At 33.5% G+C, this 25,808-nt stretch overlaps 5 protein-coding genes across 5 annotated transcripts; 1 reads left to right on the top strand and 4 right to left on the bottom strand.

Annotated features, from left to right (window-relative positions):
* Positions 1-1,708: 1,708 nt before the first annotated feature.
* LOC102607840 (uncharacterized) lies at positions 1,709-2,545 on the bottom strand. The gene is made up of 2 exons (XM_006477542.4): positions 2,185-2,545; positions 1,709-2,096 (listed from the first exon to the last, which is right to left on the bottom strand). The coding sequence occupies exons 1-2, from the start codon at positions 2,362-2,364 to the stop codon at positions 1,863-1,865; spliced, it is 414 nt and encodes a 137-aa protein (XP_006477605.2). The 5' UTR covers positions 2,365-2,545; the 3' UTR covers positions 1,709-1,862.
* A 911-nt stretch (positions 2,546-3,456) lies between these two features.
* Positions 3,457-5,754, bottom strand: LOC112498319 (uncharacterized). Its single transcript, XM_052438626.1, has 3 exons — positions 5,482-5,754; positions 4,974-5,137; positions 3,457-4,475 (listed from the first exon to the last, which is right to left on the bottom strand). The coding sequence occupies exons 1-3, from the start codon at positions 5,486-5,488 to the stop codon at positions 3,738-3,740; spliced, it is 909 nt and encodes a 302-aa protein (XP_052294586.1). The 5' UTR covers positions 5,489-5,754; the 3' UTR covers positions 3,457-3,737.
* Positions 5,755-5,883: 129 nt separating this feature from the next.
* Positions 5,884-9,663, bottom strand: LOC102607543 (probable LRR receptor-like serine/threonine-protein kinase At1g74360). The gene is made up of 2 exons (XM_006477541.4): positions 9,370-9,663; positions 5,884-9,269 (listed from the first exon to the last, which is right to left on the bottom strand). The coding sequence occupies exons 1-2, from the start codon at positions 9,437-9,439 to the stop codon at positions 6,073-6,075; spliced, it is 3,267 nt and encodes a 1,088-aa protein (XP_006477604.2). The 5' UTR covers positions 9,440-9,663; the 3' UTR covers positions 5,884-6,072.
* A 7,772-nt stretch (positions 9,664-17,435) lies between these two features.
* LOC102606867 (uncharacterized) lies at positions 17,436-19,936 on the bottom strand. Its single transcript, XM_006477538.4, has 3 exons — positions 19,659-19,936; positions 19,386-19,492; positions 17,436-19,039 (listed from the first exon to the last, which is right to left on the bottom strand). The coding sequence occupies exons 2-3, from the start codon at positions 19,485-19,487 to the stop codon at positions 17,573-17,575; spliced, it is 1,569 nt and encodes a 522-aa protein (XP_006477601.2). The 5' UTR covers positions 19,488-19,492; positions 19,659-19,936; the 3' UTR covers positions 17,436-17,572.
* Positions 19,937-22,647: 2,711 nt separating this feature from the next.
* Positions 22,648-23,928, top strand: LOC102631466 (uncharacterized protein At5g01610-like). The gene is made up of 3 exons (XM_006477537.4): positions 22,648-22,903; positions 23,192-23,246; positions 23,355-23,928. The coding sequence occupies exons 1-3, from the start codon at positions 22,817-22,819 to the stop codon at positions 23,732-23,734; spliced, it is 522 nt and encodes a 173-aa protein (XP_006477600.2). The 5' UTR covers positions 22,648-22,816; the 3' UTR covers positions 23,735-23,928.
* Positions 23,929-25,808: the final 1,880 nt, after the last annotated feature.

Genomic DNA, 25,808 nt, shown 5'->3' with positions numbered 1-25,808 from the left:
TTTCGTTTTCCTAAGGGGCACCAGGCCTTGGTGGGCCCCACAACGTGATATGGGAAGAGGAAAACCGAAAATCAGGCGTTCTGTTGAGGTGGACCCCGGAGGGGGACAGCAATCGACTGCGCTGCACGAGCCTATTGAGAGCGCATCCTGGCTGGACACTCGGCCCAAGCTCTTCTGGGCCCACTGGGAGCTCGAAGCCACGATCCGTTTAGCTATTTTGGAAATCAAACTCTCAATTTTTTTTTTTTTCTCTTTTCTTTTCTCCAGCTTCTGAAAATTGATGATAAATGATAAATTTATGAATGTTGATTTAGAATTGAATGTACATTATATATGGTTTGTATAATCCTATAACTCGTTTAAGAAGCTACGGAAAATTTTTAAATATAAATATAAGTAGATTGCAATATAATTTTAGAATAACATTATGCTTATTCATTTGAAATACGAAATTCGGATACATAATGATGTGGCATCTTATGTGTCAATTTATTAAATAAATTGTAAAAATAATTGGTTAACTTATAACCAAATTGATCAAATGTATAGGGAATTTTAGCTATTTTTCTGAGAAAATGCTCGAAGACAAATCATCCGATCTTGGTTTAATAAGAATATATAATTTTCCAGTTTCAAGCTCCACTATATTTAACTATTCACCAACCATCTCCAACAGAAGAGAGATAAAAGTTGTGGGACTCGGATGCCGCCAATGTCAATAGCTTGTCCAAAGTTTCTGGCTATGCCTACTCCTCCTAGGGCTAGCCGAAAATTCCTGTCCAATTTCTCAAATTTTGACCTACCATTGCCAATTTTGCATTATTACATCTATATTTCATTTCACTTGACATGCTATTGGAAAGTTGAGCTCATTAAATCTAAATCCTGCTTGGTATTACAGTATTTTATCGTAGAAAAAAATTATAATTATAAAAAAAAATTTAATAGTGAATAGTAAATATAATTTATAAATAATTTTATAAATATAGAATTAAAAATAACTTAACTTTTAAGACACAGTAGATAGTGTTTATTAAATATTTTAATATTATAATTTCAATCTCAATATTAAACAAGGTTTTAATTCTAATAAATTTCTAACAATAATATTAATTGATTCGTAGAAACTCTTATCTAACAAGAAAATTAATTTTATCGGATAGGGCTGCTCTCATTGATTCCAATAATTTTTTGGTGAATGTTGATATGCAATTAATTTGTCTGTGATCGTATTGAAAATGACAAAGGAGTCAATCATTATCATGCAAGCAGCAAGATTGCGGTGTTGCCAAACCTACAGTGAGGAAGCATCCTCAGCTACAAGTGTTCATTGGCTCATTCGAAAGTGCTTTCCATGTTAGCACAGCTAACACGTTTGTTTATCTTTCTTTAGCATTTTTTCGTGGTCTTTTTGTATGTACAACTTGGAGGATCTAAATAATTAGCAGTATCAGCAGATAAACAAAGCCCATCAAGATATTAATGGAGTGGGTTTGATATGCTTGTCCTCAAGCATGATAGGTGAGGCAACTACAGGTTGTTTAGTGTCCACGAGGACTAACTAATCAATTTTCATCCCTATTTACTTTTTAGTTTTATGGTTGTAAGATTTGACTGTTAAGCCAACTAACTTGGGGTCAAATTCCAGAATGAAAGCATCAAGGCTGATGGCTCTAATTAGCCCTGTAACATTGAAGTTGAATAATGAGCTTTAGATTCAAAAAGAGAGATTATTTCAAAACTTCAATATTATAAAACTTGATCATACAAGTCAAAGCCTGGAAATGAAAGCAGTGAAAAAGATACCAAGACACAAACATAAGACGTGGAAAAATACAAAGTACCCATGAGCACAAAACTTTCTAGGAAGACTTCTGATTAATCACTGGGTACTTTCTAGCATTCTTAACAATCTTTGCAAGTGCTGCCTGGCCAAGATCAAGGCCACAAACATCAGCAAGTTGAATCAGATAAAGCAGAACATCAGAGAGCTCCTCTTCTAAATGTTCCTTATCATCAGAACTCCAGTTTGGTAGCCCTCTTGCAACTTCTCCTCTCCATTGAAATATCTCGGATAGCTCCCCCACCTCTCCCACCTGCACAAAGAATCAAATCAAATCACCAATCAAACCATAACGAGAAACCTTTTTTTACAGTTTAAAAATGGACATTGAAATGTCTTACAAGTGCCAAAAGAAGGTTTCTAGGACTGTGATACTGTTTCCACCCTCTTACTTCAGCAAACTCAGCAAGCCTATCTCTAAGTTCTTGAAGGGAAACATCTTTATAAGCTTTCTTAACACACTCATAAGAAGACTTCTCCATTTTCTCCTTTCTCTTTGTTATGGTTTTGCCTTCATGCATGCTCAAGTTTAAATAGAATTAAAGAGAGTGAGACATCCTAATTCCCATCTATTTTGGCTTTTGCCTTTTTCTGATAGTGGAGAAGCACTTGAGTGTTTTCTCCAAACAGTAATCATGTGACGTATGGTAAAGATGTCTATCTTTACATCCATGTCTTCACACCATTTGCGCACCTGAAAATTGAAGCTTTACCAGAAAACTATAGGTAGCAAATTGTGTGTATATCTTGTTATATGGATTCATCATCATCATTATCATCATCATCGCTTAGAATTTTTTTGGAAATTTAGTAGTGTTGTACTAGAAGGACAATCATTCTACTTTTATCTCATGGGTCTAAAAAACAGGACAAATGAGCATCATTGGTAATGCAGCCTTTACGAATCCCGGAAAATGCGATTCCAATCTGGACAATTTGAGACCATATGTCCATCATTAAATCTATGAAGTCAGGGAATGCATCAAGAAGCATTGATGTGCATGAGCATGTGCTTGTCTTTTAGCTACCCTTGGCACATATGTAGGTTATGCTCCAAATCCAAATAAACCCCAGAAAATCATGTATGGATTTCCTTGTGCATGCATATCCACAATAAGATAAGTGTTATCGTTCTATTTTACAACGAAGAATTACAGGAAAGAGACAGAATTGCCTACAAATCTGGGTGATTATAAAATATCCTTCCGCATTTAAGTCAGGGGGGCCTATTTATAAATTAAGCAATACTTATTTTGTCAGAATGATGAGTGTCTTTGTATCCTGTTCTTCAGCCTGACCCAGGAAGGACAAGCAATATGACCTGTTTTCACGTCCCTCGTAATTCATGGCCCTCAAGAATTCAGCTTTGCAGAAATGGCCAACATTATTTGCAGAATGAATACTACAAGCAATCAGGATTTCCAAACAGGGTTGAGGGGGAAAAAATAAAGAAAGGAAAAATCACAGTTTCCTTGTGCTCATTAACGAGCCCCAAGGCTCTCAATTACTAAAACATTCATATATTGATAAGAAACTAAAAAGCCTCAGTATAATAAGATTCATGTGTTGAAGATTAAATCTGATGAAAGAAGATATCATAATGGAACAGTTCATAAAACTAAAAGATCTATGCCAGCACACTCTTGGAGATGTTCATTCAGCATCAATTCAGTAGCAAAAGGAACTTCTTCTTCTTCCTTTTTTTTTTTTTTGGTATCAAAGTAGATCCTGTGAATTGTTTGAGCGTTTCTTATAGTTCTCCTAGTAAAACTAAGAGGAAACAAAAGCTAATCATGGCTAAAAGGATCAAACAGGATTAAATATTTGCCAATAATATGTGACAAAACTACTGATTCTTGATGACAGCATCTTCCATTTCCATAATTCTTTCTGATCAGGCCTTCCCACTATAGCTTCCCAAGTTTTCGGCCCTTCTGTTCTTCTCAATTTCATAGAGTCGAAGGATATGGTTTTTACCATCAAGGTGCATCTTGAATGCATCTCCATTTGGGCACCAAACATCACACAATTTGCACCATTTTTGCTCTCCACCGCCTTTCAAAGTGCATTTCGCCCTTTGTAAAGCCTTGTGCTTTTTAGCATTTAAGTGCAGCCGGAACAACTCTTCGCTTGAAAACCCAATATTACACAAACGACACCATGTTTGCTTCTCTCCTACCTTAACAAGACTCTTTGCAGTGAGTTCCGTTTTGTTTCTTTCTTCTAGGTGCTTTTGAGCTAAATGTATCTTGAATGAATTTCCATCCATGCACCATCCTTTCCCGTTAGCTACTTTACCATCTTCACCGAAACTATTCCCATTTAATTTCAACTCCTGTAGCTTAGCCTTGTGCTTACGACCTTTTAGATGTTGGTTATAGTTGAAGGCAGAAGAGCAAGGCACATGGCAGATCGAGCAAAAATTGCTGTCAGCTTGAATTGCATGCTCGGGATGACTATCCAATGACTGCGGCAGCTCAGGAGATGAGCATTCTGCATCTGCAGTGCTTGTTGGGGTTGGTCGTTTCATTCCAGAAAGCCTAGGGCTTGAACTTGATGGTGGACTTGGACCCGGAATTTGACTTGGGCTCATACAAAGGCTTGATTGTGGGGTTGGTCGTTCTTGGTTTTCCTTTGACAGCAATAAAACAATACAATTCACATTTGACATATCATGCAAGCAATCAATTATTAAGACTATAGAAAATTGGCACCATGCAATGCAATGGAATGAGTTCATTTTAAATTATTGAGTAGTGTCTCACATTGGCTAATAAAGAAAGATACTTGAATTTATAAAGATATAGGTCACTCTTTATTATTGATGGTTATGTTTTTTGGGTTGAATACTTAAAAATCTTAGACTAATCTCCCCCCATCAATTGGTATCAAAGTTAGACTAGTAGTCGAAATGTGGGGGTGGAACAACTCTGGTGTGTCGTGTTGTCCGAAAGGACCAAGGTCCAGCAGCTCAAAAGATAATTTTTTAGAGTTGGATACTTAAAAATCATGAGCCAAGACCTCCCAACACAAATTCCAAATTCCATGAAAACAAATATGGAAAGCTAGTCGAATAAAATCTTCTAAATAATCAACTGCAATGATTCACATTTGCAAAAACCCTACTCACCTGCAATGGAGCGAGGCCTTTCTCTTTTTTCTCAAGGCCATCATCATGTTGAGACCGCAACAGGAAAACCTTTCTCCGAAATGCCAGCTCTCTTAAGATAGCAAGCTCTGCAGTGATCATTCGTCCTCTGCTTTCAGCGTCGATTTCTCTCTCTGTCATAAGCTCTGCAAATTTGGCATACGAATTCGCTATTGATTATACACCATGTGTATAATAAGTACCCATTAAAAACCTATGGGACTGTCTGGAAAACTGAACAAGTTACTAGTGTATATGTCAACGCTTCTTGTTCTTGTAATAAACAGAGTAAAAAAGGGAATATTTTTCACATTCGTTTATGAAGCATTACTTGTTAATTAAAAAAAAAAAAAAAAACCACCAGAGCAGCTAATCAAAACGTAAAACAAAAGCAACCCAAAGTAATTTATCATGCATATATATTACAAAAACCTCAGTTGTTTCTTTCATTGATCTAAAACGTGGAAACGAAAAAAAAAAAAAGGCTGACTTTTCATTCTTTCTTTCCTGGAAGAGTGGAGTGCGCAGCACTTAGAAGAGAGAACCCGAAAAAAAAAAAAAAAAAAACTTGTCCAGGAAGTGATCCTGTTGACAACAAAAACAGTAAAAAATTAAGCATTTTTCTTTTTTTTTTTCCGGGAAATGAAAATGGAAAAAATGTTAGAAAATAATGCTTACCCAGCTGGGATGAGAATGCTTTCTAAAGCCTTGAATTTGGAAAGAAACAGAGAGTACTGGATTTCGGCAGAGGGGTTCATGAATCATGTGCGAAATGTGTCCATGTGTCCATGCATGTAATTGGCATTGCAATTTTTGTCTAAGGGTATTTTAGTCATTATACATTGGCAACAATTGTATAGGTCTAAAAAGCATGGCCGTGGCACATAAGACATCAGCGAACAAAGTCCAATTAAATTTGTTTTTTAACGCATAAGAATCATAAATGTTGTGTACAAGAAGAATGAGACGAATCGTATTTTTGTGTCCATCACATCTACACTTGCTCATTTTTGTATTACATAAGAATGTAGAGTAAGTTATTGACAATTTCTGAAACAATCTATCTCAAATCCCAAAAACTTCAATCACAGTGAGGCAGTATCTTGATTAACATAGCTAGCACCTCCTTCACGTTTGGTCTAGCATTTGGTGCCTCTGCTGTGCACCTTACCCCTATCCTAAGCAACTCAGACATCTCCTCCGCGCCTTCAGCTAGCCCGGACCCCAATAGAACTACTGGTATAACCGCTCTTCCCGGTCCATGTCTCCCATATCCCATCACCCTTCTTCCCCATTCCACCAAACATTCTTCCCCTCCTTCCAATGCCCTCCTCCCAGTTGCTAGTTCCATTGCCAACACTCCGAAGCTATACACGTCGCCTTTTGTTGTCGCTTGCCAGGTCTGCCCGTATTCTGGTGCTACATAACCAACTGTCCCAGCAATCGTTGTGCTCACATGACTATCCCCTGCACTCACAACTCTGGCAAGGCCAAAATCTGTAACTAGTGCCTTTCCTTCTTTGTCAAGTAACACATTGCTGGCCTTGACATCGCGATGGACTATAGGAGGATAGCACTCGTGGTGTAGGAAAACTAATGCTCGCGCCACGTCAATTGCTATGTCTAGACGTCTCCGCCATGTTAGTCTCGTTCTATCTGATATAATGTCCTCCAAGCTCCCGCCTTCCATGTACTCATAAACCAGTATTTTCTCTGATCCATCAAGGCACCATCCGTAAAGTGTAACAAGATTTGGATGTGGCCAACCAAAGCCATTGCCACTTAGTACCTCCATTTCAGCGCGGAATTCCCTTTCACCCTCAAGCCCTTCTCTTTGTAGCTTCTTCACTGCCACTTCTCTGCCATCAGGCAAGACCCCGCGATACACGGTGCCAAATCCGCCCTTTCCAATTATCCTATCTTCCGAAAATTTTACCGTGGCCTTCAAAATGTCAGAGTATGTGAATGCTGTTTTGTCCAAACGGATGACCTTAACAGTGTCTGATAGCCATGGTGACGATCCTCCCGAGCTCGAAGCGAGATCATGTCGATACTTCATACCCTCCAAGAGATATCCCTGTTGTTCTGCTGGACGTTTTACTAGCATATAGATAATAATTGACAAAACTCCACATATCAAGCAGGCCATTAGTAAAGCTAGAAAAGCTAGAATTATTGTCAACTTAGTATTATTCCCTGTCCTTCCATTGGAATTGGGATATTTATGTCCATGATGGGGGCCATTCTCTATGAAATCTGGAAGGTCCAGGAGCGGATCTCCAAGGTAAGATGTTTTCTCAAACGTTGCTAGCTGCCCAGTTGATGGAATTGTGCCAGAGACGAGTGGGTTGTATGAGATGTTTAACTTGCTCAGCTCCGTCAAATTGTTGAAGCTAGCAGGGAATGGGCCAGAAAAATTGTTGTAAGACAAATCAAGATTCTGCAAGCATTTGATATTCCCAAATTCTGAGGGAATTTCACCCGAAAAGTTGTTTCGAGTGAGGTTTAGAACTATAAGGGGCAACTGATCAAATTGCGAAGGCAGCTTCCCATCAAACTGATTGAAACCCAAATGCACCATACTGAAATTTTGCAGCTTACCAATATCTGGAGACAGCTCTCCAGATAGCTGATTCCCAGAAAGTTGAAGATAGCCTGTGATTTGAAATGTACGCGATGCCAAACCTGGAAGGCAAACTGGGAAGATGCCAGTGCCTTTGAGTAACCGATCCCACAAGCTTCTGCAACTCTTCCTTGTGAGGATAGTATACACAAAACTGAATGGTGGGTAGTCTGCAGGAATCCATCTCTTCATCGACAAGCACTCGCTAGAGCCAGCAATTGTCCGCTCACCGTTTCTTTGGTTTGCTTCAAATGTTGGTCTTGCGTTCCTCCCAATAGTCATCACTTCAGGTGGGATGTTCCCGGAAAGCTTGTTGTTGGAAAGGTTCAGCCACAACAAGCTGGTGCAGTTCCCAATCTCACGCGGGATTTCACCACTGAGTGAATTGTTTGCAAGCATTAGCCACAAGAGAGAGGTCAAGTTTCCAATGGAGGGCGGTATTGGTCCAGTCAATTCATTGAAGGAGAGATCAAGAGTTTGTAGATTAGGCATGTTTCCGTATACTGCTGGTATGGAGCCATTGAACCGGTTATGTGCCAGGATCAAGAACTTCAAGCTTCGCATTTGAGAGATTTCAACTGGTAATGGACCTGTGAAATTGTTGTGGCTGAGGTCTAGTCTGGAAATATTTGGCAGCTTTAGAATGCCTGAAGAATTCATCCCGTCGATGTAGGAATTGCTGTGCAATGCAAGAATCTTCACTTGGGTGAATCTTCCAAATATCTTTTGCACTTCCCCTCCGAAATTGTTGCTGCTCAAATCCAGAACCTCCAACTTACTCAGATTCAAAAGAGATTCAGGAATCACGCTCAAGAAGTTGTTTTTACCCAAGAACAAGGCCTCAAGACCAGAAATTGAGCCTATCTCTGCTGGAATTGGCCCAGAAAAATTGTTTCCAAACAAATTCAGGACAACCAAATTCCTGCAGTTAGAGACCTCTCCAGGAAAATCGCCAATGAATTCATTTCCTGACAAGTCGAAAATCTCAAGACTACAATTCTCTTTTAAAACTGAAGAGGAAACAACCCCACTAAGAACATTCTCAGAAACTGAAAACTCCACAAGCTGTGCCAAACCATTCCATATATTGCCCCTGAAGTTATTAGAGCTCAAGTCCAGATACATCAAATTTAGACATCCATCAAAGCAAGCATCAATCCTTCCAGTGAGATTATTCAACGAAAGATTAGCCACCACCAATTTCTCACAAATTGCGGGGAAGCTGAACGAAATTTCACCATGAATCCTATTTACAGACAAATCAAGAATCTCCAAACTCCTCAACCCACTTAAGTTGAGCTCCCCACTAAGAATATTATGTGATAAGTTGAGGTACTTCAGGCTTCGGCAGCTGCTTAAATCATCCGGGATTGATCCAGAAAAGGTGTTTCTGGAGAGATCAAGATAAGAGAGTTGTGTCAAAGCAGAGAAGTTGTTGAATATGTCACCAGAAATGTTCCAGTCAGTGAGATTAAGGCCATTGACTCTTGCCTTATCCGGAGAGCAAATGATCCCAGGCCATTCACAGGGGCTTGAGCTTTGATTCCATTGCATGTAATGTCCTTCGTTCACGGGATTGTTGTTCTCCAGGAACGATCTCAGGTTCGATAAGACTTCTCTGTCAGTTTCCAGAGAATCTCCAGCAACATGTGTAGCTGCAATAAGTAATACAGTCTCAGGCTATCATGCATGAAAATGGAAACAGAATTGAGACTTAAATATTAGAAAAAAAAAAAAGTGGTTCTGGATAATTACCTATGACCAATACTGCGAATACGAACAAAGCAAAGCGCCATGAATCGTTTTCATCGTCCGACATGTTCATCCAACTAATCTTGATTCTTCTTCGTATAGGAAAATATTTACAATTTAACTTGATAAGAACATATCAATGAAACCATAATGATTGAACTGAATGGGATTAAAGAAACGAATCGAAAAGGGCTAAAAAGTATTTCATATACTGGAATGTCTTTGAAGTGCAAGGCCTGCTAGCATAGACCAAACCAAACTTTGAAGAAGAAGCGATTAACAGTTTCTTCTTTGCCTCATATATTTTTTATTAAAAAAAATAAAGAAGTATGTTTATAAGACTAATTAATATTAATTTAATAATTTTAAGCTTGAGGAAGGAAATTTGCGTGCATGTTTTTGCAATGTAGCCGCCCCTGTTGACCAGCTTGTACCCATTAGCTTGGTTTGACTAGGAATCTAGAATAAATGGTATGTGTTTAGTGTTCACGTTTTACTTATGGAAATTTTTGTATATTCTTGCAAAAATTGTTTGCGAAATTAGTCATAACCGAGAAAAGGAAATGAGAAATTAAGGAATAAAATGAAGATCACCGATTTGTTGGTTGGTAAGATTATTTACGAATAATCGAAGGATAACGGGTACGAATATCACGAGAATGGGATTGGTTGGTTTCGTTGTATTAATTGCACCCATGGTTTTGGAATTTGGTTCTATTATTATTATTATTATATAAATAAATATTTCCATACAGAATTTTAAAGTGCGGAAAAGTTCAGAAAAACGTATAAATCATGCAATTTAAACGCTGTAAGTTTTAACTTTTTAAAACCTCGCAATTTTAAAACTTTCTTGGACTTTTCCTAAACTCTAAGATCTCGGATTGAAAAAGTACTATATATATAGTACTTTTCTAGTGCGAGTGCCCTCATTTTTTTTTTCATGCAAACTCGTTGTTAAGTCGTGCGGTTCAATAGAGTCAGTTTTTAATACTGTTAAGCTGCACAACTTTATAATATATAAGAAAATAATTATATTAAACCGCAAGACTTAACAATGTGTTTGCAATAAAAAGATTGAGAGTGTCTGTAGTTATATATATATATATTTAATCAAATATGGCATCAACAGCATATAATTTAGAATTATAATTCATATTGAAATACAAGTAATTTGCAGGTTGTCATGGCTCCAAATAAAGTGCGACGTTGGAAATTACAAGGGTACAATTTATGCTATTCAATTGTGGGACTGTCGTGTCAACTTTCTGATATGCCAATTTTTCAGAGTGTTATGGTCAAAGCCATTAAAAAATCATAATGATAAAAAGATTGCCAAGACGTAATTGATTGGGATGGTCATCACATAATTCAACTCATCTTGAGATAAACATTGATGCCAAAGTTGAATTTCAAGGTAAGAATCGTGAATTGATTATGCTTTTGTTTTCTTAATTTTACCTGAACTATGAATTGATGATGTCTTTTATAGACATTTTTATAGACATCACAAAGTTATTATGATTTGATTCTTAACTTGTTTATGCAATAATTACAATGTCGATAATTAGTTTCAATCAAGATCTCTTTCTCTATCGGCCTCTTTTTTCTATTGTTCTAATAATTAGTAAACATGAAAGGATAAGTTTGGTACCTTTACATCCATGTAGTGTTGATTAAAGTAGCACAAACGGATAAGTTTGTGTTAAATTCAAAAACTTCTTGCTCTAGTTGTCTTTAAATTCAAATAAAATTTTGAGTTACCTCGTGTAAAATCTTGGAATCTTCAACCACCCCACATAACAAAAGTTGCAAGCAATAATCCCCTCTTATTATGAAATTGACCATTAATTAATTAGCAAATAAACCCAACCTAATTTTGGAGGTTCATGGTTTCTTAATTTAGGTGTAGTCACTATCTCGTGAATACAAAAATCCAGCAAAAGGGAATCTCCGGCCGACCAAGAAACAACACAAAAATTAATGACTTGGATAACTTGTTTTCATACAATAATTTGTTTGGTTTGACCCAGCTTTGAACAATACAATAATACTTATCTTCATAATATACAAAATAAACCTTTAATTTGTAGTAATTTTTTATCTTTATTTCATGTGCGTTTTTGCACCTTAATAGTGATTGAAACATTTTATATTGATTTGTTTCATATCCTTGGACCACTGTGCATGGTTATGCCAATTGTATTTTTTTTTAATTTGTATTAATTATTAAAGGAAATAATTGAATAAGAAACCCGATAAAGACGATTTTGGCCGTTTTAGTCAACGGCTGTTTTAACTAATCAAAGTAATTCTCTTCAAATTCCACATTTTTCTAAAAAATAAAATTGTCATGTCGACAAGGTTCAAAGATGTTGTTACAAATTTCTTGTCAATGGTGATGTACATTAGGAAATGTGTTAATTAATGATCTTTTTTCTTCCGTACGTGGCAAGATCATTGCTGATTCTACTCAATAGATTATTTGGCGTCGTTGGTTAATGAAGCTACATCTCTTTGCAATGATCATACCCAAAAGTGCATCTAGATTGCAGAGTGTACATGAAATAAACAAAAAAAAAAAATCTTCACCAAAATGAAAATATAAGTGGTATATATTCTGAAAGTACTCTAATAAAATTATTTAAATAAGTCCCAATAAATTTTTGGCTATACATTCGGGTTATGCATTCGGATTGTACTGTAATAAAATTAATTAAATAAATTTTGACAAATTTTTTACTGTATATATAATATATAAATATAAAAAAAAAGCAGTATATATCTACAAGAAAATGACATGAAGTGTTGTATTCTTTGTGTATTGTCAAATCGTTTGACATCAATTGGTCAAAGGAAAATGATGTTTCCCTTCAACAATTTGACAACTCCTACATATATCCCCAATTGCTTATGTCGATTTTAGTGCTTGTTTATATGATCAGCCATTATCGATTTCTCTCTCTCTCTCTCTCTCTCTCTCTTAAAATTTAATTTTCAATTTCTTTTTATTTTCTTGGTAGCCCTATATGAATGACCAAGATCAGGGCAATTGAGTGACACGCGGTGGTCTCGGATTCGGCTTCACGGCATGGGTATCTATAAAACCACTCGTGGGGCAGTCACCCTCAATTTAATCAAAGACAAATGAGGATGTCTATTTGTCAACTATTATGTAATCAGATTTTATAGTTGAGATACTTAATTACCCAAAACGTTTTAGTTGGTTTGTTCTTATCATTTACTCCTGCCGCCACAGTGACAACACCAATCCAGTTAATAGTAGCATTTTTATTACTTTACGCAATTGTTAATTAATAAGTTAATGTTAGAACATTAAGGATTTCAAAATCTATAATTATAGCTAAGAGCTCAAAGAAAACAAAATTGAGTCAATATATACTATAACATAATCATGAACCATTATTCAATAATTTGATCATTTGAAAAGTGAACAGCAAAATGTTCAATCCAAACCCATCTGTTTGGATCCATAGTAATCAAGATGATCAAGATTTGTATGCTTCATTACAATGTTTAATCATATAACAAAAATCAAGACAAATTGAAAGCAATTCAAAATTTTAATATTTCTTTGAGTCTCGCACACTTGTTGTTGTTATTATACGGCATTACCCACTTGGTATTAATTTATTAAGGTTCATGGAAATTAAACTGAAACATAAATTTAATAAATTGTCGAGGATTTGGTCCACAATAGAATCATCTGATTTGCTAAAATTTCCTAGTAGTATTTTGGCTTATCGTTTAATTAACAATATATCAACTCACGTTTAGCCAAAGTACATTAAGGAGAGGACATACTGCATTAGCTTTTATTTGAAGCTTAGATTCAAAAAGTCAAAAAGTCAAGTTAGAATAGCTAATCCTGACCCTAAATTAATTAACAATATACCAAACCTGATATTTAAAATGAAAATCATGGAAAATGAATCATGATGATCTGATTTTTTTTTTTTTTTTGGGGGTAAACTTGTATCAAACTTTTAATAAACAATTTTTAAGTAAAAGGAAAAAGGAGAAAAAAAAAAATATTGCAAGCAGTAGTTTTCATATGAGCAGCCATATTGGACGCAACACCCCAATAAGAACTCACTATAGGTGTTGTTATGCACCATAATGTGCACAACGACGCGTACTAAATCAAAAGTCTTGTTTTAGAAATAACTTTTTTAAAGTTGTATAGAACTTTTGCTTCTAAAAATGGTATAATTATTGTCTAAAGGGAGGGTACGTTTTTCTTTTCCTATTTTTTTTTATAACTTATTAAGGCACATGAAATTGAATTATAATTCATCTCGTGAGTATACCATCCAAGACCTAATTAGAGTTCATACAATAAAACATGATTAATTAATTGTGTGATTCACAAGTTTGGAGATACTATTGGGCCGATGCCGAAGAATCTCTAATACAATTTTTTTGGTCAAATTTCAACGTAATTGCTTTGTCAATTAACTTACAATTTGCCAATCAAATTTAAGTCAGCATAAACTGCTCTCCCAAGCCCTACGTGACATTAAACTTCAGACCATTATTATGGTTTTAATGATTAATAATCATAGAAAATATGCTCCATTCACCCCACGTGTGGGGGATTATTGACCTTGGCTGTGTATCCATGGAAAAAAAAAAAATCAAGTGCATACATTATTTCCATCAATCATATATTATGGAGACCTGTCCACGATTATTTTCTCACTAAAATTACATTCAAAGCTCTATTGGGAGTCTAAAGCATTACAATTATTGCATAATAGTCCAGGGCATAGTTACATATAATGTAATTTATAACAATCAAAAGGTAGTCATTCCATACAAAAGAATAGTAGTATGTTTTACTAGTGTTCATTATTGACGCCTAGAAATAGAAATTTCAGAGTTGAAAATATATTTGCAAATCTTGTAGGTCTTGATTTGCATGCATAGAAAATGTTTAGCTGAGATTTTTGACCGAGAACGTTTATTTAAGTACAGATTTAGAAGCGCCAACAGAGCCTCTATAAGTTATAAAATTAACAAGGAAATTTTCATTTTTCTTAAATAGCAAGATAGAATTATTTAAAAAAGAGATTGGAATCGGAAGATTGTGTATTTATAAAGACATGATCAAATTTAAAAATAGAATTAAGATCATGTATGACGATCCTTACATACTGTTAAGAAGGATAAATTAAAATTTTAATACATATTTCTTATGGTCTATAATGTAACTTGACAAGTTAAAAAAGCTACCAGAAATTTAATTAATTAGCTATAATAATTACTTTATTTTTTTTCTCTTCATTGAAATTTAAGTATGCATGAAAGTGATAGTCTTCTTCACAATACATATACCGTGCTTTAGGAACGCCATACAAGAAATTCCCGCATTCGGTAGAAAATGAATAAAAATAAGGAAAAGACTTTTCATAAATTTTGAGCTCTTACATAATATAATTGTCAAGAAAACATTTATTCTTTTTAAAAATTTGCTGTTGATAAATCCGTGGATCTGAAAAGTTCATTTCGGACAATTGAACTTTCTCAAACTGTTTAAGAGCCATACACAAATGATATTGAAACAAAAAGCTCTCAAAATTTTCTTTGGTAGGTCAAACAAATAATGTTTCATTTTCGCACAAATGACCCATTGGCTTATCATTTATGACTTGGAAGCTACATGGTAGCGTGTGGGGAAATACAGCCAGGCCCAGCATATAAGATTTTGACCCGCCAGCATATTTTGAAAAGAAGTGCTTTTCAAAGTATTAATCAAGAGTCGAGACAACGACGAAGAATATCATGAACGTGCATGCATGACTTAATTAAATCAAATATGCAAACTAAGGAATCCGAGGAAAATTTGTTGTTGCTTTGTCGTGTGAAAATTGTATAGAAATTTCCTTTCTAAGAATTAAGATGCCTCTCTCTCTTTTTGTTTTTTGGTTTCCAATTCAAACTGCAAATTTGATATGGCATCATTTAAGGTTAATAATCAGTCCCAAGTATATGGTAGTTAAATCAGAAATATGCTGAGATCTGTCCCACGTACCTCGATGTAAGTCAGTTTGACGTAAGTTTAGTGTGAAAATTTATTCCAATGAAGGAGAGACGTTCCCAGTAAATCTCCTCTCATGGTATATACAAGAAATCTTAAAAGTCTGTTTGAGGCAAATCTGATACCCATCGGTAAATGTCCACCTCAAAAATCTGTTCCGGTGAAAGAGAGGCCTATTTCCAAATAAAGAGAAAATTTATTCTCACAATATATAGGTCTTTTTTTTTTTTAAATTGAAGTTGAACAGTTATAGTTTAAAAGATATAATACTAAAGTTTTTAGTAACAGTAACTAATGTATTTTGAGAGCTAAGTGATTTGATTTTACACTTATATCATGAAAATTTTATTATATCTTTACTAATTTCGTCAAAATTATTATTTAAAAATTACATTTACTATATATTATATACTATTAACTTTTATTTTATAGTTGTAGCTTTTCTTCACAGCAACTATACCTTAAAAGATATAGTACCTCAATACCAAACAAAGTTGTATAGAAACACTTTAACTTTGGAACTCAGTGAATTGTCACCATTGTGTCTTAACAAATATAAAGAAACTAAATGGGTTTTAATTTTTAAATGGGTATAGTACTTGTAGTAATTGGAAGAGTGGAGCTTTTAAACTACCTTTTTTAAATTGTATTTTCTAAAATACTCTCAGTTTAATTTATAAAACACACAATTACGTATTAAAATTAACCATTTTCCATAAAATTTCACCCAAAAAAATACTTTTAAATTTTTTAGTTATAAAAATACATAAAAATCCTAAAATCTTAATTTATTTCATTCTTATTATATAGCTTCTATTTCCATAACTCCAAACTCTCAAAATTTTCTTTATTATTAGAATTAAAATATAAATATAAATTATGAAATAGTGTGCTGTAAAACAACTGTTACAAAAATAATTTATTTAAGTGTTTAATTGAATTTCCATTCAAAAAATAAAACATAATTAAATTGCCTTTGTTATTTAGGTAATTTTAGTTTAAAAAAGGAGTTCTGGGGAGGTGTCAATGTACCTACTCCAATTGAAAATGTACAAATTGTTGTATTATTGTTTAGGCGAAGGCCGCAGGGCCCAAAATGTCCTCTTAATTAGTAAAAGGCCAATTGAGAGTTCTATAATTCGGGATTTCGGATGTAGCCCAATTTGACTCGTATTTCTGTTTCAAAGATTGGATCCAAGATGACATCCGAATCATAATTTGTTTATTAATAATCTCTCCACACCCATGTCATAAACTCTCGTATAAATTATATTGTAAATTTGTACTATATTGCTTGTCGTTTGAAAATTTAAGTTGATCAAAACAGTACTTATATCCAAGATGAGGAGGATTTAAAGCGATAATACGTTTTTAATTTGTAGGTGTAAAGAAATTATGGTTTAATTAAATTCATGTTTCTTGTTTTATGTAATTTTCTTTAATAATGAAGTTATGATTACGAAAATGGTGTTTTAAAAGTAAATTAAAGGGGTGTTTTTCTATTAGCACCAACTCACCTAACTAGAAAGTTTTGGGTGGCCACTTGGGCTTGTAGCCCAGTGGTGGACCATTACCCTCAAAATTAAGCATGACTATGAGGGCAATGGTTCGAGTCCCCACAGACTTAACCTCCTCCAATTAAACATAATTGTGTGGAGATTTCTATAAACGTTTTTCTCCCTTACGAAATGCGAGTGGAGTAGAGACATCCCTCCTCCGTGAGGGGTATTTGGGATGGGCATGTACTTCATAGAATAAAAATGTAATAATATAAGTCCCATGTATATATATCTGATTGTAAATATCAGTGTAATGACCTGCTGTCATAGCAGTTGTATATATATCTGTGTAATGCAGTAACCTGATGCTTAATCAGTTTCAAAAAAAAAAAAAAAGAAAGTTTTGGGTGAGACGATCAGACAAGCATGTTTCATTATCCCTACACCCATTTTGATAACATTTTATCACATACAGAAAGAAACAGCAAATAACAGTGACACTCTAGAGATAGCTAGCTGAAACACTAACAAATGATAAATATTTACAAGTAACCACTATAATGCTCACAAGGTCTTAACATAAGATATTTAAACAAAATCAATTTCATCTCACTCCACAAAACAACGTTAAAATACTAATTTGTTCCTAAAATTTCATATTGAGTACCTTACCAAGAGGTTGATATGTTGCAGGTATCTTCTCATATGTTGGAAAATTCATTGGTTTAGGTTCTGAAACCTCCTTGAGTGCAACTATACCAGCACTTTTCTTCTGCTTACGCTCCTTATATCTCCTTATTTGATCCTCAAGTCCTGCTTTTGCTCTCTCAGCTGCATCAGCTCTCGTCATAGCCTGTTCTACTCGATTCCTCAACTCCCTGATTTTTGCCGTTGCTCCTTCCAATTTCTTCTTCGAAGTTTCTAATTCATCCTTGCTTTCAGGCTGAATAGGGTAACATTCCACTAGTGCCATAGAAACTTCATCTGCCTTAACAGCTTTCTTGACCAACAAGTCATATTCCTCAGCAGAAATTACTACAAAGGCACCATTCTGATCTTCTCTTATCTCTTCAGTTACATTCTCCAACTCATCAACTTGTTGAAATTCAACTCTAGTGTTAATCAAGGCAGATTCGACTATCTCAGCCTTTGCTACATTTTCTTTTTTTCTGACCTCATCCATCTCAGTTTTAGCCCTCTGTAACAAATCAGTAAGCATTTCAGCATTAGATTTCAAGCTATCCATCTCTTCATTTGCATTCTTCACTTCTAGTTTTAATTGATGCAACTCTGTCTCCATAGATTCAATACGAAACGCTTGAACTAAGTTTCTCCTTTCCTTGACTTCCATTTCTTCTTTTACTTGTTTCAATTCTTTTATCACATCGGACTTATCTGATGAACTAAGCATCTCAATTGATTGCTCAAGTTCCAACCGCAGCAAATCACTGACTATGGACTTCTCCAGGAGCTCAATCTCCAATTCTTGTATCATTTCCAATTGCCTTTTCAAATCCTCGAACTGCTCTTCTGCTTTAGCTGCTTTTGCTTTAGCTACCTCTAACTCAGCATCTATCTCAGACAAAATTTTACACTTCTCACTGTGTGCTTCAATAGCAACCAACTCTGCCTTAAAGAGAGCTTCATTCAGCTCGGACACATGCCTTGAAAGCATATCTGACTTGTCCTTCTCCATCCCAGCAGCACTCTCCATCAGTTCCGCTTGTGTCATTGCCTTGAGCTGCAAGCCTCTGGCTGCAGCAAGTTCTGTTTCCATGCTAAGCAACTCCTCTTGTGCAGCCTTCAACTCATTCAAAACATGCAAAAGTTGCTCACGGAGCCTTGCAGTTTCTGCAAGCTGATCAGCCATCTCCTTGAGCTTTGATTTGAGTACATCTATACAAGTTCTAGCCTCCGTACATTCTTCTACGTACTTCCCCCTTTCATCCTCAGATTGCTTAAGCAGTGTTGAAAGTTCATCGGCAATTTTCTGATAGTGGTCTAGCTTGAGAAGGGCTTGCTTTTGGGCAGAGTCCTTTGCTTCCAATTGCAGCTTGCAGTTTGCTAAATCCTTCAGCAAGCCTTCAACATCCATCTCTTTTTCGTTCTCCGACTAACCTCAACCGAGAAAAAAAAAAAACAATAAAAATACAACAATAAAACAATCTCTCTGTGTTAGATCTTGCCAAAATATGCCTACCCTAGATCAAATTTACTCCCCTACACATCTAAGGTGTATTTGAACTGTGTTGAAATGGAATCACTGGCTATTAGATATTAAAACAAACAGAACATGGGGGGTTTTGTAATCTGTAACACACATGCGTGTGTACTTACCGAAATTAAGTTGAACCACAACGGTAACGAATTAAAGTTTCCTAATTGAGTCTATTATCAACAAATTAAAGAAACTAATTATGTGGAAAATTTGAAAAAAATAAACTTCAAGAAAATCTCACATCGCTTGTGGGGGATTTTTGTTTTCCCTGATCAACTTTCTCCCCAAAAAATGACAATGCAACTTGAACTGGTTCAATAGGCTTGTCATCAATCTCACCCATTTTTTCTAATCAAAATGAACAAAACGTGAAACATAGATTTTCAGTGAAATATTCCACACAAAACGTGAAAAATATTTATGTTTTCCCACATTTTATCATCAATCAGACACAGAAAATGTCAAAAACAGAGGTGGCAATAATTAATCAAAACAAAAAAGAAGAAGAAGGTACCTGAAGTTGGCAGACCCAAGTCCCCAGTAAATCTGAGACCAATGGAAGAGAGAATGGGGGGATTGAGAAAGGTTAGAATGAAGAAGATTCATGGAACCCAACATTGTGTTTTCTTGTTTGTGTATGTTGGGAAAAACAAGGTTCTGAGTTTTGTCTGAATTTGAGAGCCCAAGTTTTGTAAACAACGTTCCAAGAGCTATACCCTTGAACTAAACGGTGAATTTTAAGTCCACAAGAATTTGATTGAATTTGCTTTCATCAGAATTACTTTGTTTTTGTTTTCTTATTTTAGTGGAAACAATTTGTTTCGGAATTTTCGCAGGCTCCTCGTTAATTTTTTTTTTTTAAAAATATTTGCACAGGTACCCTGTAAAAATGTAAAAATTTAAACTTTTCAATTGTCTGGTTCACGCATTATACAAGAAATTTCAGAGTTAATAAGTGGGACTTATGATTAGTTATAATAACCCAAAGGAAAAATCACTTACAACTGAACTTCACAATAAAAATGATTAAAATGTTTTGACAAAAGGACTTTCAACGATGGAATTTAGCACAAATTTCGCAGTACAACAGTAAATATCAGTTCCTCTAATTGCGAGATTTAAAACAATATATTATTTGATTAAATTCAATGTCGTGTTTCTAAATTTTACTTAAATTTGTGTCAAATTATTTAGATAACAAGCTTTATATTTTAATTTTATAAGAGTAGTATTACTCACTCTTCAAAATTATAACCCAACCTAAAAAAAAGTCACGGCCCTTAAAAGAAGATGGACAAGCTGCAAAATTATCAATTCTGTTCATACCTACGAGCAAAGCAAAAGAAACAAAAATTCGTCATTTTTCTCAACTTTCAAGCTGTTAATGCATCCAAGAGAGGCGAGCTGTTTTTGTATGCCAGTTATAAAATATCCAAAGCTGGCTTAAGCTGTGATTTTTCTTTTTCTTTTTCTTTTTTTTTTTAAATGTAGATTGTAGGAATGGGTAAATTTGAGTTCGGATTGAGTTTAGATCAACCCTACTAGATTTTGGGTTGAGAAAAAAGTGATCCAAAATAGATCCAAACTTGTACTTTGATTCGATACAATTTGAACTTTATTCAGGTTGGTTATTAGAAGATAGTTTTAATGTAATTATCTCATTTTAATCTTTTTTTTTACGAATTTTCAATATAAAATGAAAATTACTACTACAAAATTAAATAAATAAAATAAAATAAAAGTAATACTGTATATATATAGTTAATTCGATCCTCCAATAACAATCCAATCAGATTTGTCAAATCCCACCAAATCCGTATCTAATCAGAATCCATATTTTTCAAATTAGATCAAGTTAGGTCGAGTTATTTGCCTACCCAAATTTTTCTTAAGTAATTCGAACTTACCCTTATAAGTAATTTCACATGTTAAGGTTATCATAGACTTAAAACTTTATTTGTGAGATGGTTGCTGACTTTAATAAATTTCTCTTGAAATTCGGTTGTTAGCGATTTTTTGCTTCTGTTTTGCGTCATTTATATTTGGCTGACAAACTCATTAATTCCTATATGAATAAAGACTAATTTGTCATGTTGTTGATTTTTTTTAAATACATTAACAAATAATTTATTTTAATGATTAATGAATTATAATGTATCAATTGTAAGAATATTGATAATTATTGTGAAATTTTATATGTTTTTCTATTTTCATTTTTTACACACACTAAGCTAACCAACTCTATGCATAAATATAAATTAAAGAGGATTATTTTTTCCCTAAAAAAATTGGTTTGAGGAGTGGCGGAATTAAGATTTTGGTTGAGATAGGTCAGAATGAAGAAATTGAAAACTTGAGGAGGCTAAAATAAAACTACCAAACTTATTGAGAGAGATAAACTATAAAGTTCTCATAGAAATTAACTAAATTTCAATTAGTTTAACTAGTTAAATAAATTAACAGAAGCCAAATCAAGTGTACTAATATTTTCTTGAGAATCATGAAACGTAATTAATATGAATAGATGACATTATTTGTTGTAATTTTAATCGTATGCCAATAATTTACATAAAAAATTAACTCTTACGTTTTAAGAAACCTGGGGAAAATGAGTGTTAAGTATACATAACAACCGCGGAGAATTATGGAGCATAGTAGTTTAAGTCATTTCGTTTGCCTTGATTGAAGTTTGTCTGTCAAGGTTGTGCTGTCATTGTCTATGTTTCCTTACGACATAATTATCGGTAACAACTATGATTGAAAACTTAAATCAACCTATCAACCAATAGCCAATTAAAATTATTGAAAATTTGTAGTAGTTAAACATCATTATTCGTAACAACTATGATTGAAAATTTAAATCAACCTATCAAGCAATAACCAATTACAATTATTGAAAATTTTTAGTTCCACACCTTTTTCTTGAAGAAGAAATTCTCAAAATGTCATGTCATTTCATATATATTCGTGCATATCTAATCTTATATTTTGAATTTTATTAAAGTATAAGTATGTGATTAAACCATATAGTTTAATAATTTTTTTGAACTTAAAATTAAGTGGAGGAAAGAGCAATAATAAAGGGGTGGAAAATTATGTGGTGATGCTTATGAAACTTGAATCGCTTATTAAAATACATGGACCAATTAGAAATTGACTTTCAACTCTAGGGACTAAAGTAACATTTGTATTAAAATTTTATTGATAAAATTGATTTATATATTCTAAAATCATATTTCAAAAAATGATCAAATTACATTCATGTCTATTGTTATTTAATTGATTTTTTTCGTGCCGCCTTATTAGTTATTACATATATTCCCTAACTTTTTAGGCTTTCTCAAATTGCAATTAATAAAAGATCACTTTCATTGTTAGGTGGGGTGGTGTTATGTTGAATTTACAAGTTCATAAATTATAATCACCTGACATGCAGGTAATAAGTTCTTAAACGAAATTATTTATTTTCTTGTATATATGTTCCTTTTTTCTTTCCTCTATTGTAATCTTTTTCACATAGGAACATCTTGTTCGTCCATTGTACAGCGTTTTATCAGAGCCATAGAGATTTTCTGAAGCTTGTGGTCAGGCTGGCTCTAATAGCATCTAATCTTCTCTTTCATTCTTCAACTGAGAAAAGCTTGTGAGTGAAGAGAAAAAAGAAGAAACTAAATGGAAAAAGCTCTAACTAAAGTTGGTACCTTCTGGGTTTCCAAGAAAGCCAAAGAAGAACTCTCCCACATTACCCAAGATCTCTCGGTATGTGCCATTTATAAAATACAATACATTATGTTTTATTTAAAAAAATTGCATTATTTATATCACATTTCAAATCTCGTTTTCTTGGCTGTTTTTCCTGTTGATTAGTTGCTCAAAGTTCAGTTGTTTGATCAGTGAATGCATCATTGTTTTGAGACTTTCGTCAATAAATTCATTTCTTCTTAATTTGCTTGAATTATTGGTTTGCATATAAACTTAATAAGCATTATATATTCTTCATGCCTATTGTTTTTTTTTTTTAATCCTAATTGTTGCTTGCAAATCCAGTCTTTATCAAACACTGTTGAGGAAAAGGCAAAACTGATATTAAGCAAGCTCAAAGGTATGTGGTACTTTTACCTCAATTCAACTCAACAAACAAGCAATAACATGCACGCATTCTTAGAAATGAACAAACTTATTGACCAATTTTTTCAATTTGTTTAAATAGGTAAGCCGCTTAAGGCATTGCCGGATCTTCTCCGCGAGTACAATATTCCCCCCGGACTCTTCCCCCGGAACATAACATGTTATGAATTTGATGAATCGCGATCAAAACTGATCGTATACTTGCCATCTCCATGTGAGGTGAGCTTCAAGGACTCATCTGTTGTAAGATACGCGACTCGCGTCAAAGGGACATTGTCAAGGGGAAAGCTATCTGTAATTGAAGGAATGAAGACTAAGGTGCTTGTTTGGGTTAAAGTCACAGGTGTGGCTGTTGAGAGTTACAAGTCTGATAAACTTTGGTTCACTGCTGGTGTGAAGGTATCACGGCCAAAAGATGCTTATGAAATGCCAAGAGATGCAATCAGAGTAGAACAATATTGATTATCTCAAGTTGTTACATCAATATTCCTTGTGCGATCAAATTTAATGTGAATTCTCTACTTGAAAATTCAATCTCCCTATTTTTATTTGCCTCTTTATCTGGAAAATCTGTTTACCCTTTTATCCAAAGTTGATCCAATTGTAGTGATTAGTAAGATCCTCAAAATCAACATGATAATATATGCTCCTTTATTAATACATCAACGGTGGTGCTCATTGGTAATTGGACTACCAATTCATATCCTCATTCTCGACAAATTTAAATTTGTCATATATTACACCTCTGCTTAACACTTCTCTTGCAAAGAAAATTACTGTTCTTTTATTTTTTCTTTTTTCATTATTTATAAGAGAAAATTACCAATTTCCCATTTACTCTAGTCAATATGTATCATTTACTCCCTATTATTCTTATAATAGTTAATAACCTCCTAACATCATAAATTTACAATATTATCTTTATTTTCAAAGACACCTTTATTTATATTTATTATAGATTAAACAAATCACATAAATGGAAATTAAAATAAAAAAATTAAGTATTATAAACAAGAAATATATGTTTTGATATGAACAAAAAAATTAATAATAAATTTTTTTCTTGTACTTTTTATTTTGTAAATGTTTTCTTATAATAAATATTTTAAAATATTTTAAAATTATATGTAAAAAGTACAAGAAAAATATTTTATCATTAATTTTATCATATTTTTTATTTTAATTCCCATTCATGTGATTTATTTAATCTATAATAAATATAAATAAAACACCACATTCATTGCATTGATCGTAAGATTTTTAGTCTAAAAAATAAGTAAGATTTAAAAACAATTGTCATATTTCTTTTTTGTTTTTCCTAACAAGGAAATAGAAATTCTTCTACCAGATACTAGCGGCATTCGATAAAGAATTTTTTTTATCAAGATAAGTTTATTAACAATCTATATATTACTAATTTACTAGATAAAATCGGATAAAATATTCCATTTACTACGTTATCATATGAATCTAAGTTGGGCTAACATGTCAAATAAAAATATACCTCACAATAAAAGCTAATAACATGTGAAAAAAAAATATACCTCAGGATAAGAATTACTCTGTAATATTCTCTCCCAAAAATTATGGTAATTATGACAAACAAGTTTTTAAAAATAAAACTTTGTAAATCTTTTCCTGTATCTTGTGGCTATGCCAGCCGTTCAAAAATCAAAAGGAATTAAGTTTAGGAATTAAAAAAAAAAGAATCTAAATAAATATCTACGGTTCACATATTTTTTTTTTTAATTAATTGAGATCAAAGGCACATCAATCATAGAGGCTTGCACATTCAATGCAATATTATCTATGATAATAATATTTGACTTTCTCAATTTATTTCATAAGCCTCCAATTATTACTTTTAATGGAATTCCTATTTTTTTGTCTTATGAAATTAAAATTTATGTAGGCCTGATAGAGAAGTGTCATTGTTGCCGATCTGTGCGTGAATCCTTTCATTTTGCTACAATCATCAGTTATTGAGAGAAGCATGATAGTCATGATGAAAGATTTGTGGTCTTTTGTTACTTCATTTAATGGTTACTTTGTTGCCTATGTATGACTTGGCTCTGCTCATTATCTAGGGGTGTTCAGAATCTAATATGATCCGCTCAATTCATTTGATCTGTAAAAATTCGATCTATAAAAATCTGATTCGTGGATTGGTGGATTAGATTACATTGAAATTTTAAAAATCTACAGTCGGTGGATTGGATACGGATTTACTTATGTAAATCCACAAAAATCCGCAAAAAAAAAAATTATTTAGTAAAAAAATTAAACTCGTAAATATGCCATTATGCTTACTAATAAGTAAATAAATTAAAATATAGTTATATTAACACCCTATTATATCTTATCCGATAATAATATAAAATAAAAAGAATTAAATAAAAAAATAACTTTCTAACTAATTAATTTTCATGTACTGATCTAAACAAATGAGTTTTTTTTTTATGTTATATTTTGAAACTTTAATATTACTTTTTTTATGGAATGAAGCGTAAAGTCGTTTAACTTATAAAATACTATT

This window comes from Citrus sinensis, chromosome 3 (assembly GCF_022201045.2).
Source record: "Citrus sinensis cultivar Valencia sweet orange chromosome 3, DVS_A1.0, whole genome shotgun sequence".
Classification (NCBI taxonomy): domain Eukaryota; kingdom Viridiplantae; phylum Streptophyta; class Magnoliopsida; order Sapindales; family Rutaceae; genus Citrus; species Citrus sinensis.
Note: the sequence above shows the minus strand (reverse complement) of the source record. Positions and strands in the feature narration are given on the sequence as shown.

Coding starts and splice junctions, on each gene's coding strand:
- LOC102607840 (XM_006477542.4), bottom strand. CDS start 2,364: ATGCATGAAGGCAAAACCATAACAAAGAGAAAGGAGAAAATGGAGAAG. Junction 2,097..2,184: donor GAAACCTTCTTTTGGCACTT/GTAAGACATTTC, acceptor TTCTTTGTGCAG/GTGGGAGAGGTGGGGGAGCT.
- LOC112498319 (XM_052438626.1), bottom strand. Junction 4,476..4,973: donor AAGGCCTCGCTCCATTGCAG/GTGAGTAGGGTT, acceptor TTGCTGTCAAAG/GAAAACCAAGAACGACCAAC.
- LOC102607543 (XM_006477541.4), bottom strand. CDS start 9,439: ATGAACATGTCGGACGATGAAAACGATTCATGGCGCTTTGCTTTGTTC. Junction 9,270..9,369: donor ATTCGCAGTATTGGTCATAG/GTAATTATCCAG, acceptor TACTTATTGCAG/CTACACATGTTGCTGGAGAT.
- LOC102606867 (XM_006477538.4), bottom strand. CDS start 19,487: ATGGGTGAGATTGATGACAAGCCTATTGAACCAGTTCAAGTTGCATTG. Junction 19,040..19,385: donor AAAAATCCCCCACAAGCGAT/GTGAGATTTTCT, acceptor GGTTGAGGTTAG/TCGGAGAACGAAAAAGAGAT.
- LOC102631466 (XM_006477537.4), top strand. CDS start 22,817: ATGGAAAAAGCTCTAACTAAAGTTGGTACCTTCTGGGTTTCCAAGAAA. Junction 22,904..23,191: donor ACATTACCCAAGATCTCTCG/GTATGTGCCATT, acceptor TTGCAAATCCAG/TCTTTATCAAACACTGTTGA. Junction 23,247..23,354: donor GATATTAAGCAAGCTCAAAG/GTATGTGGTACT, acceptor TTGTTTAAATAG/GTAAGCCGCTTAAGGCATTG.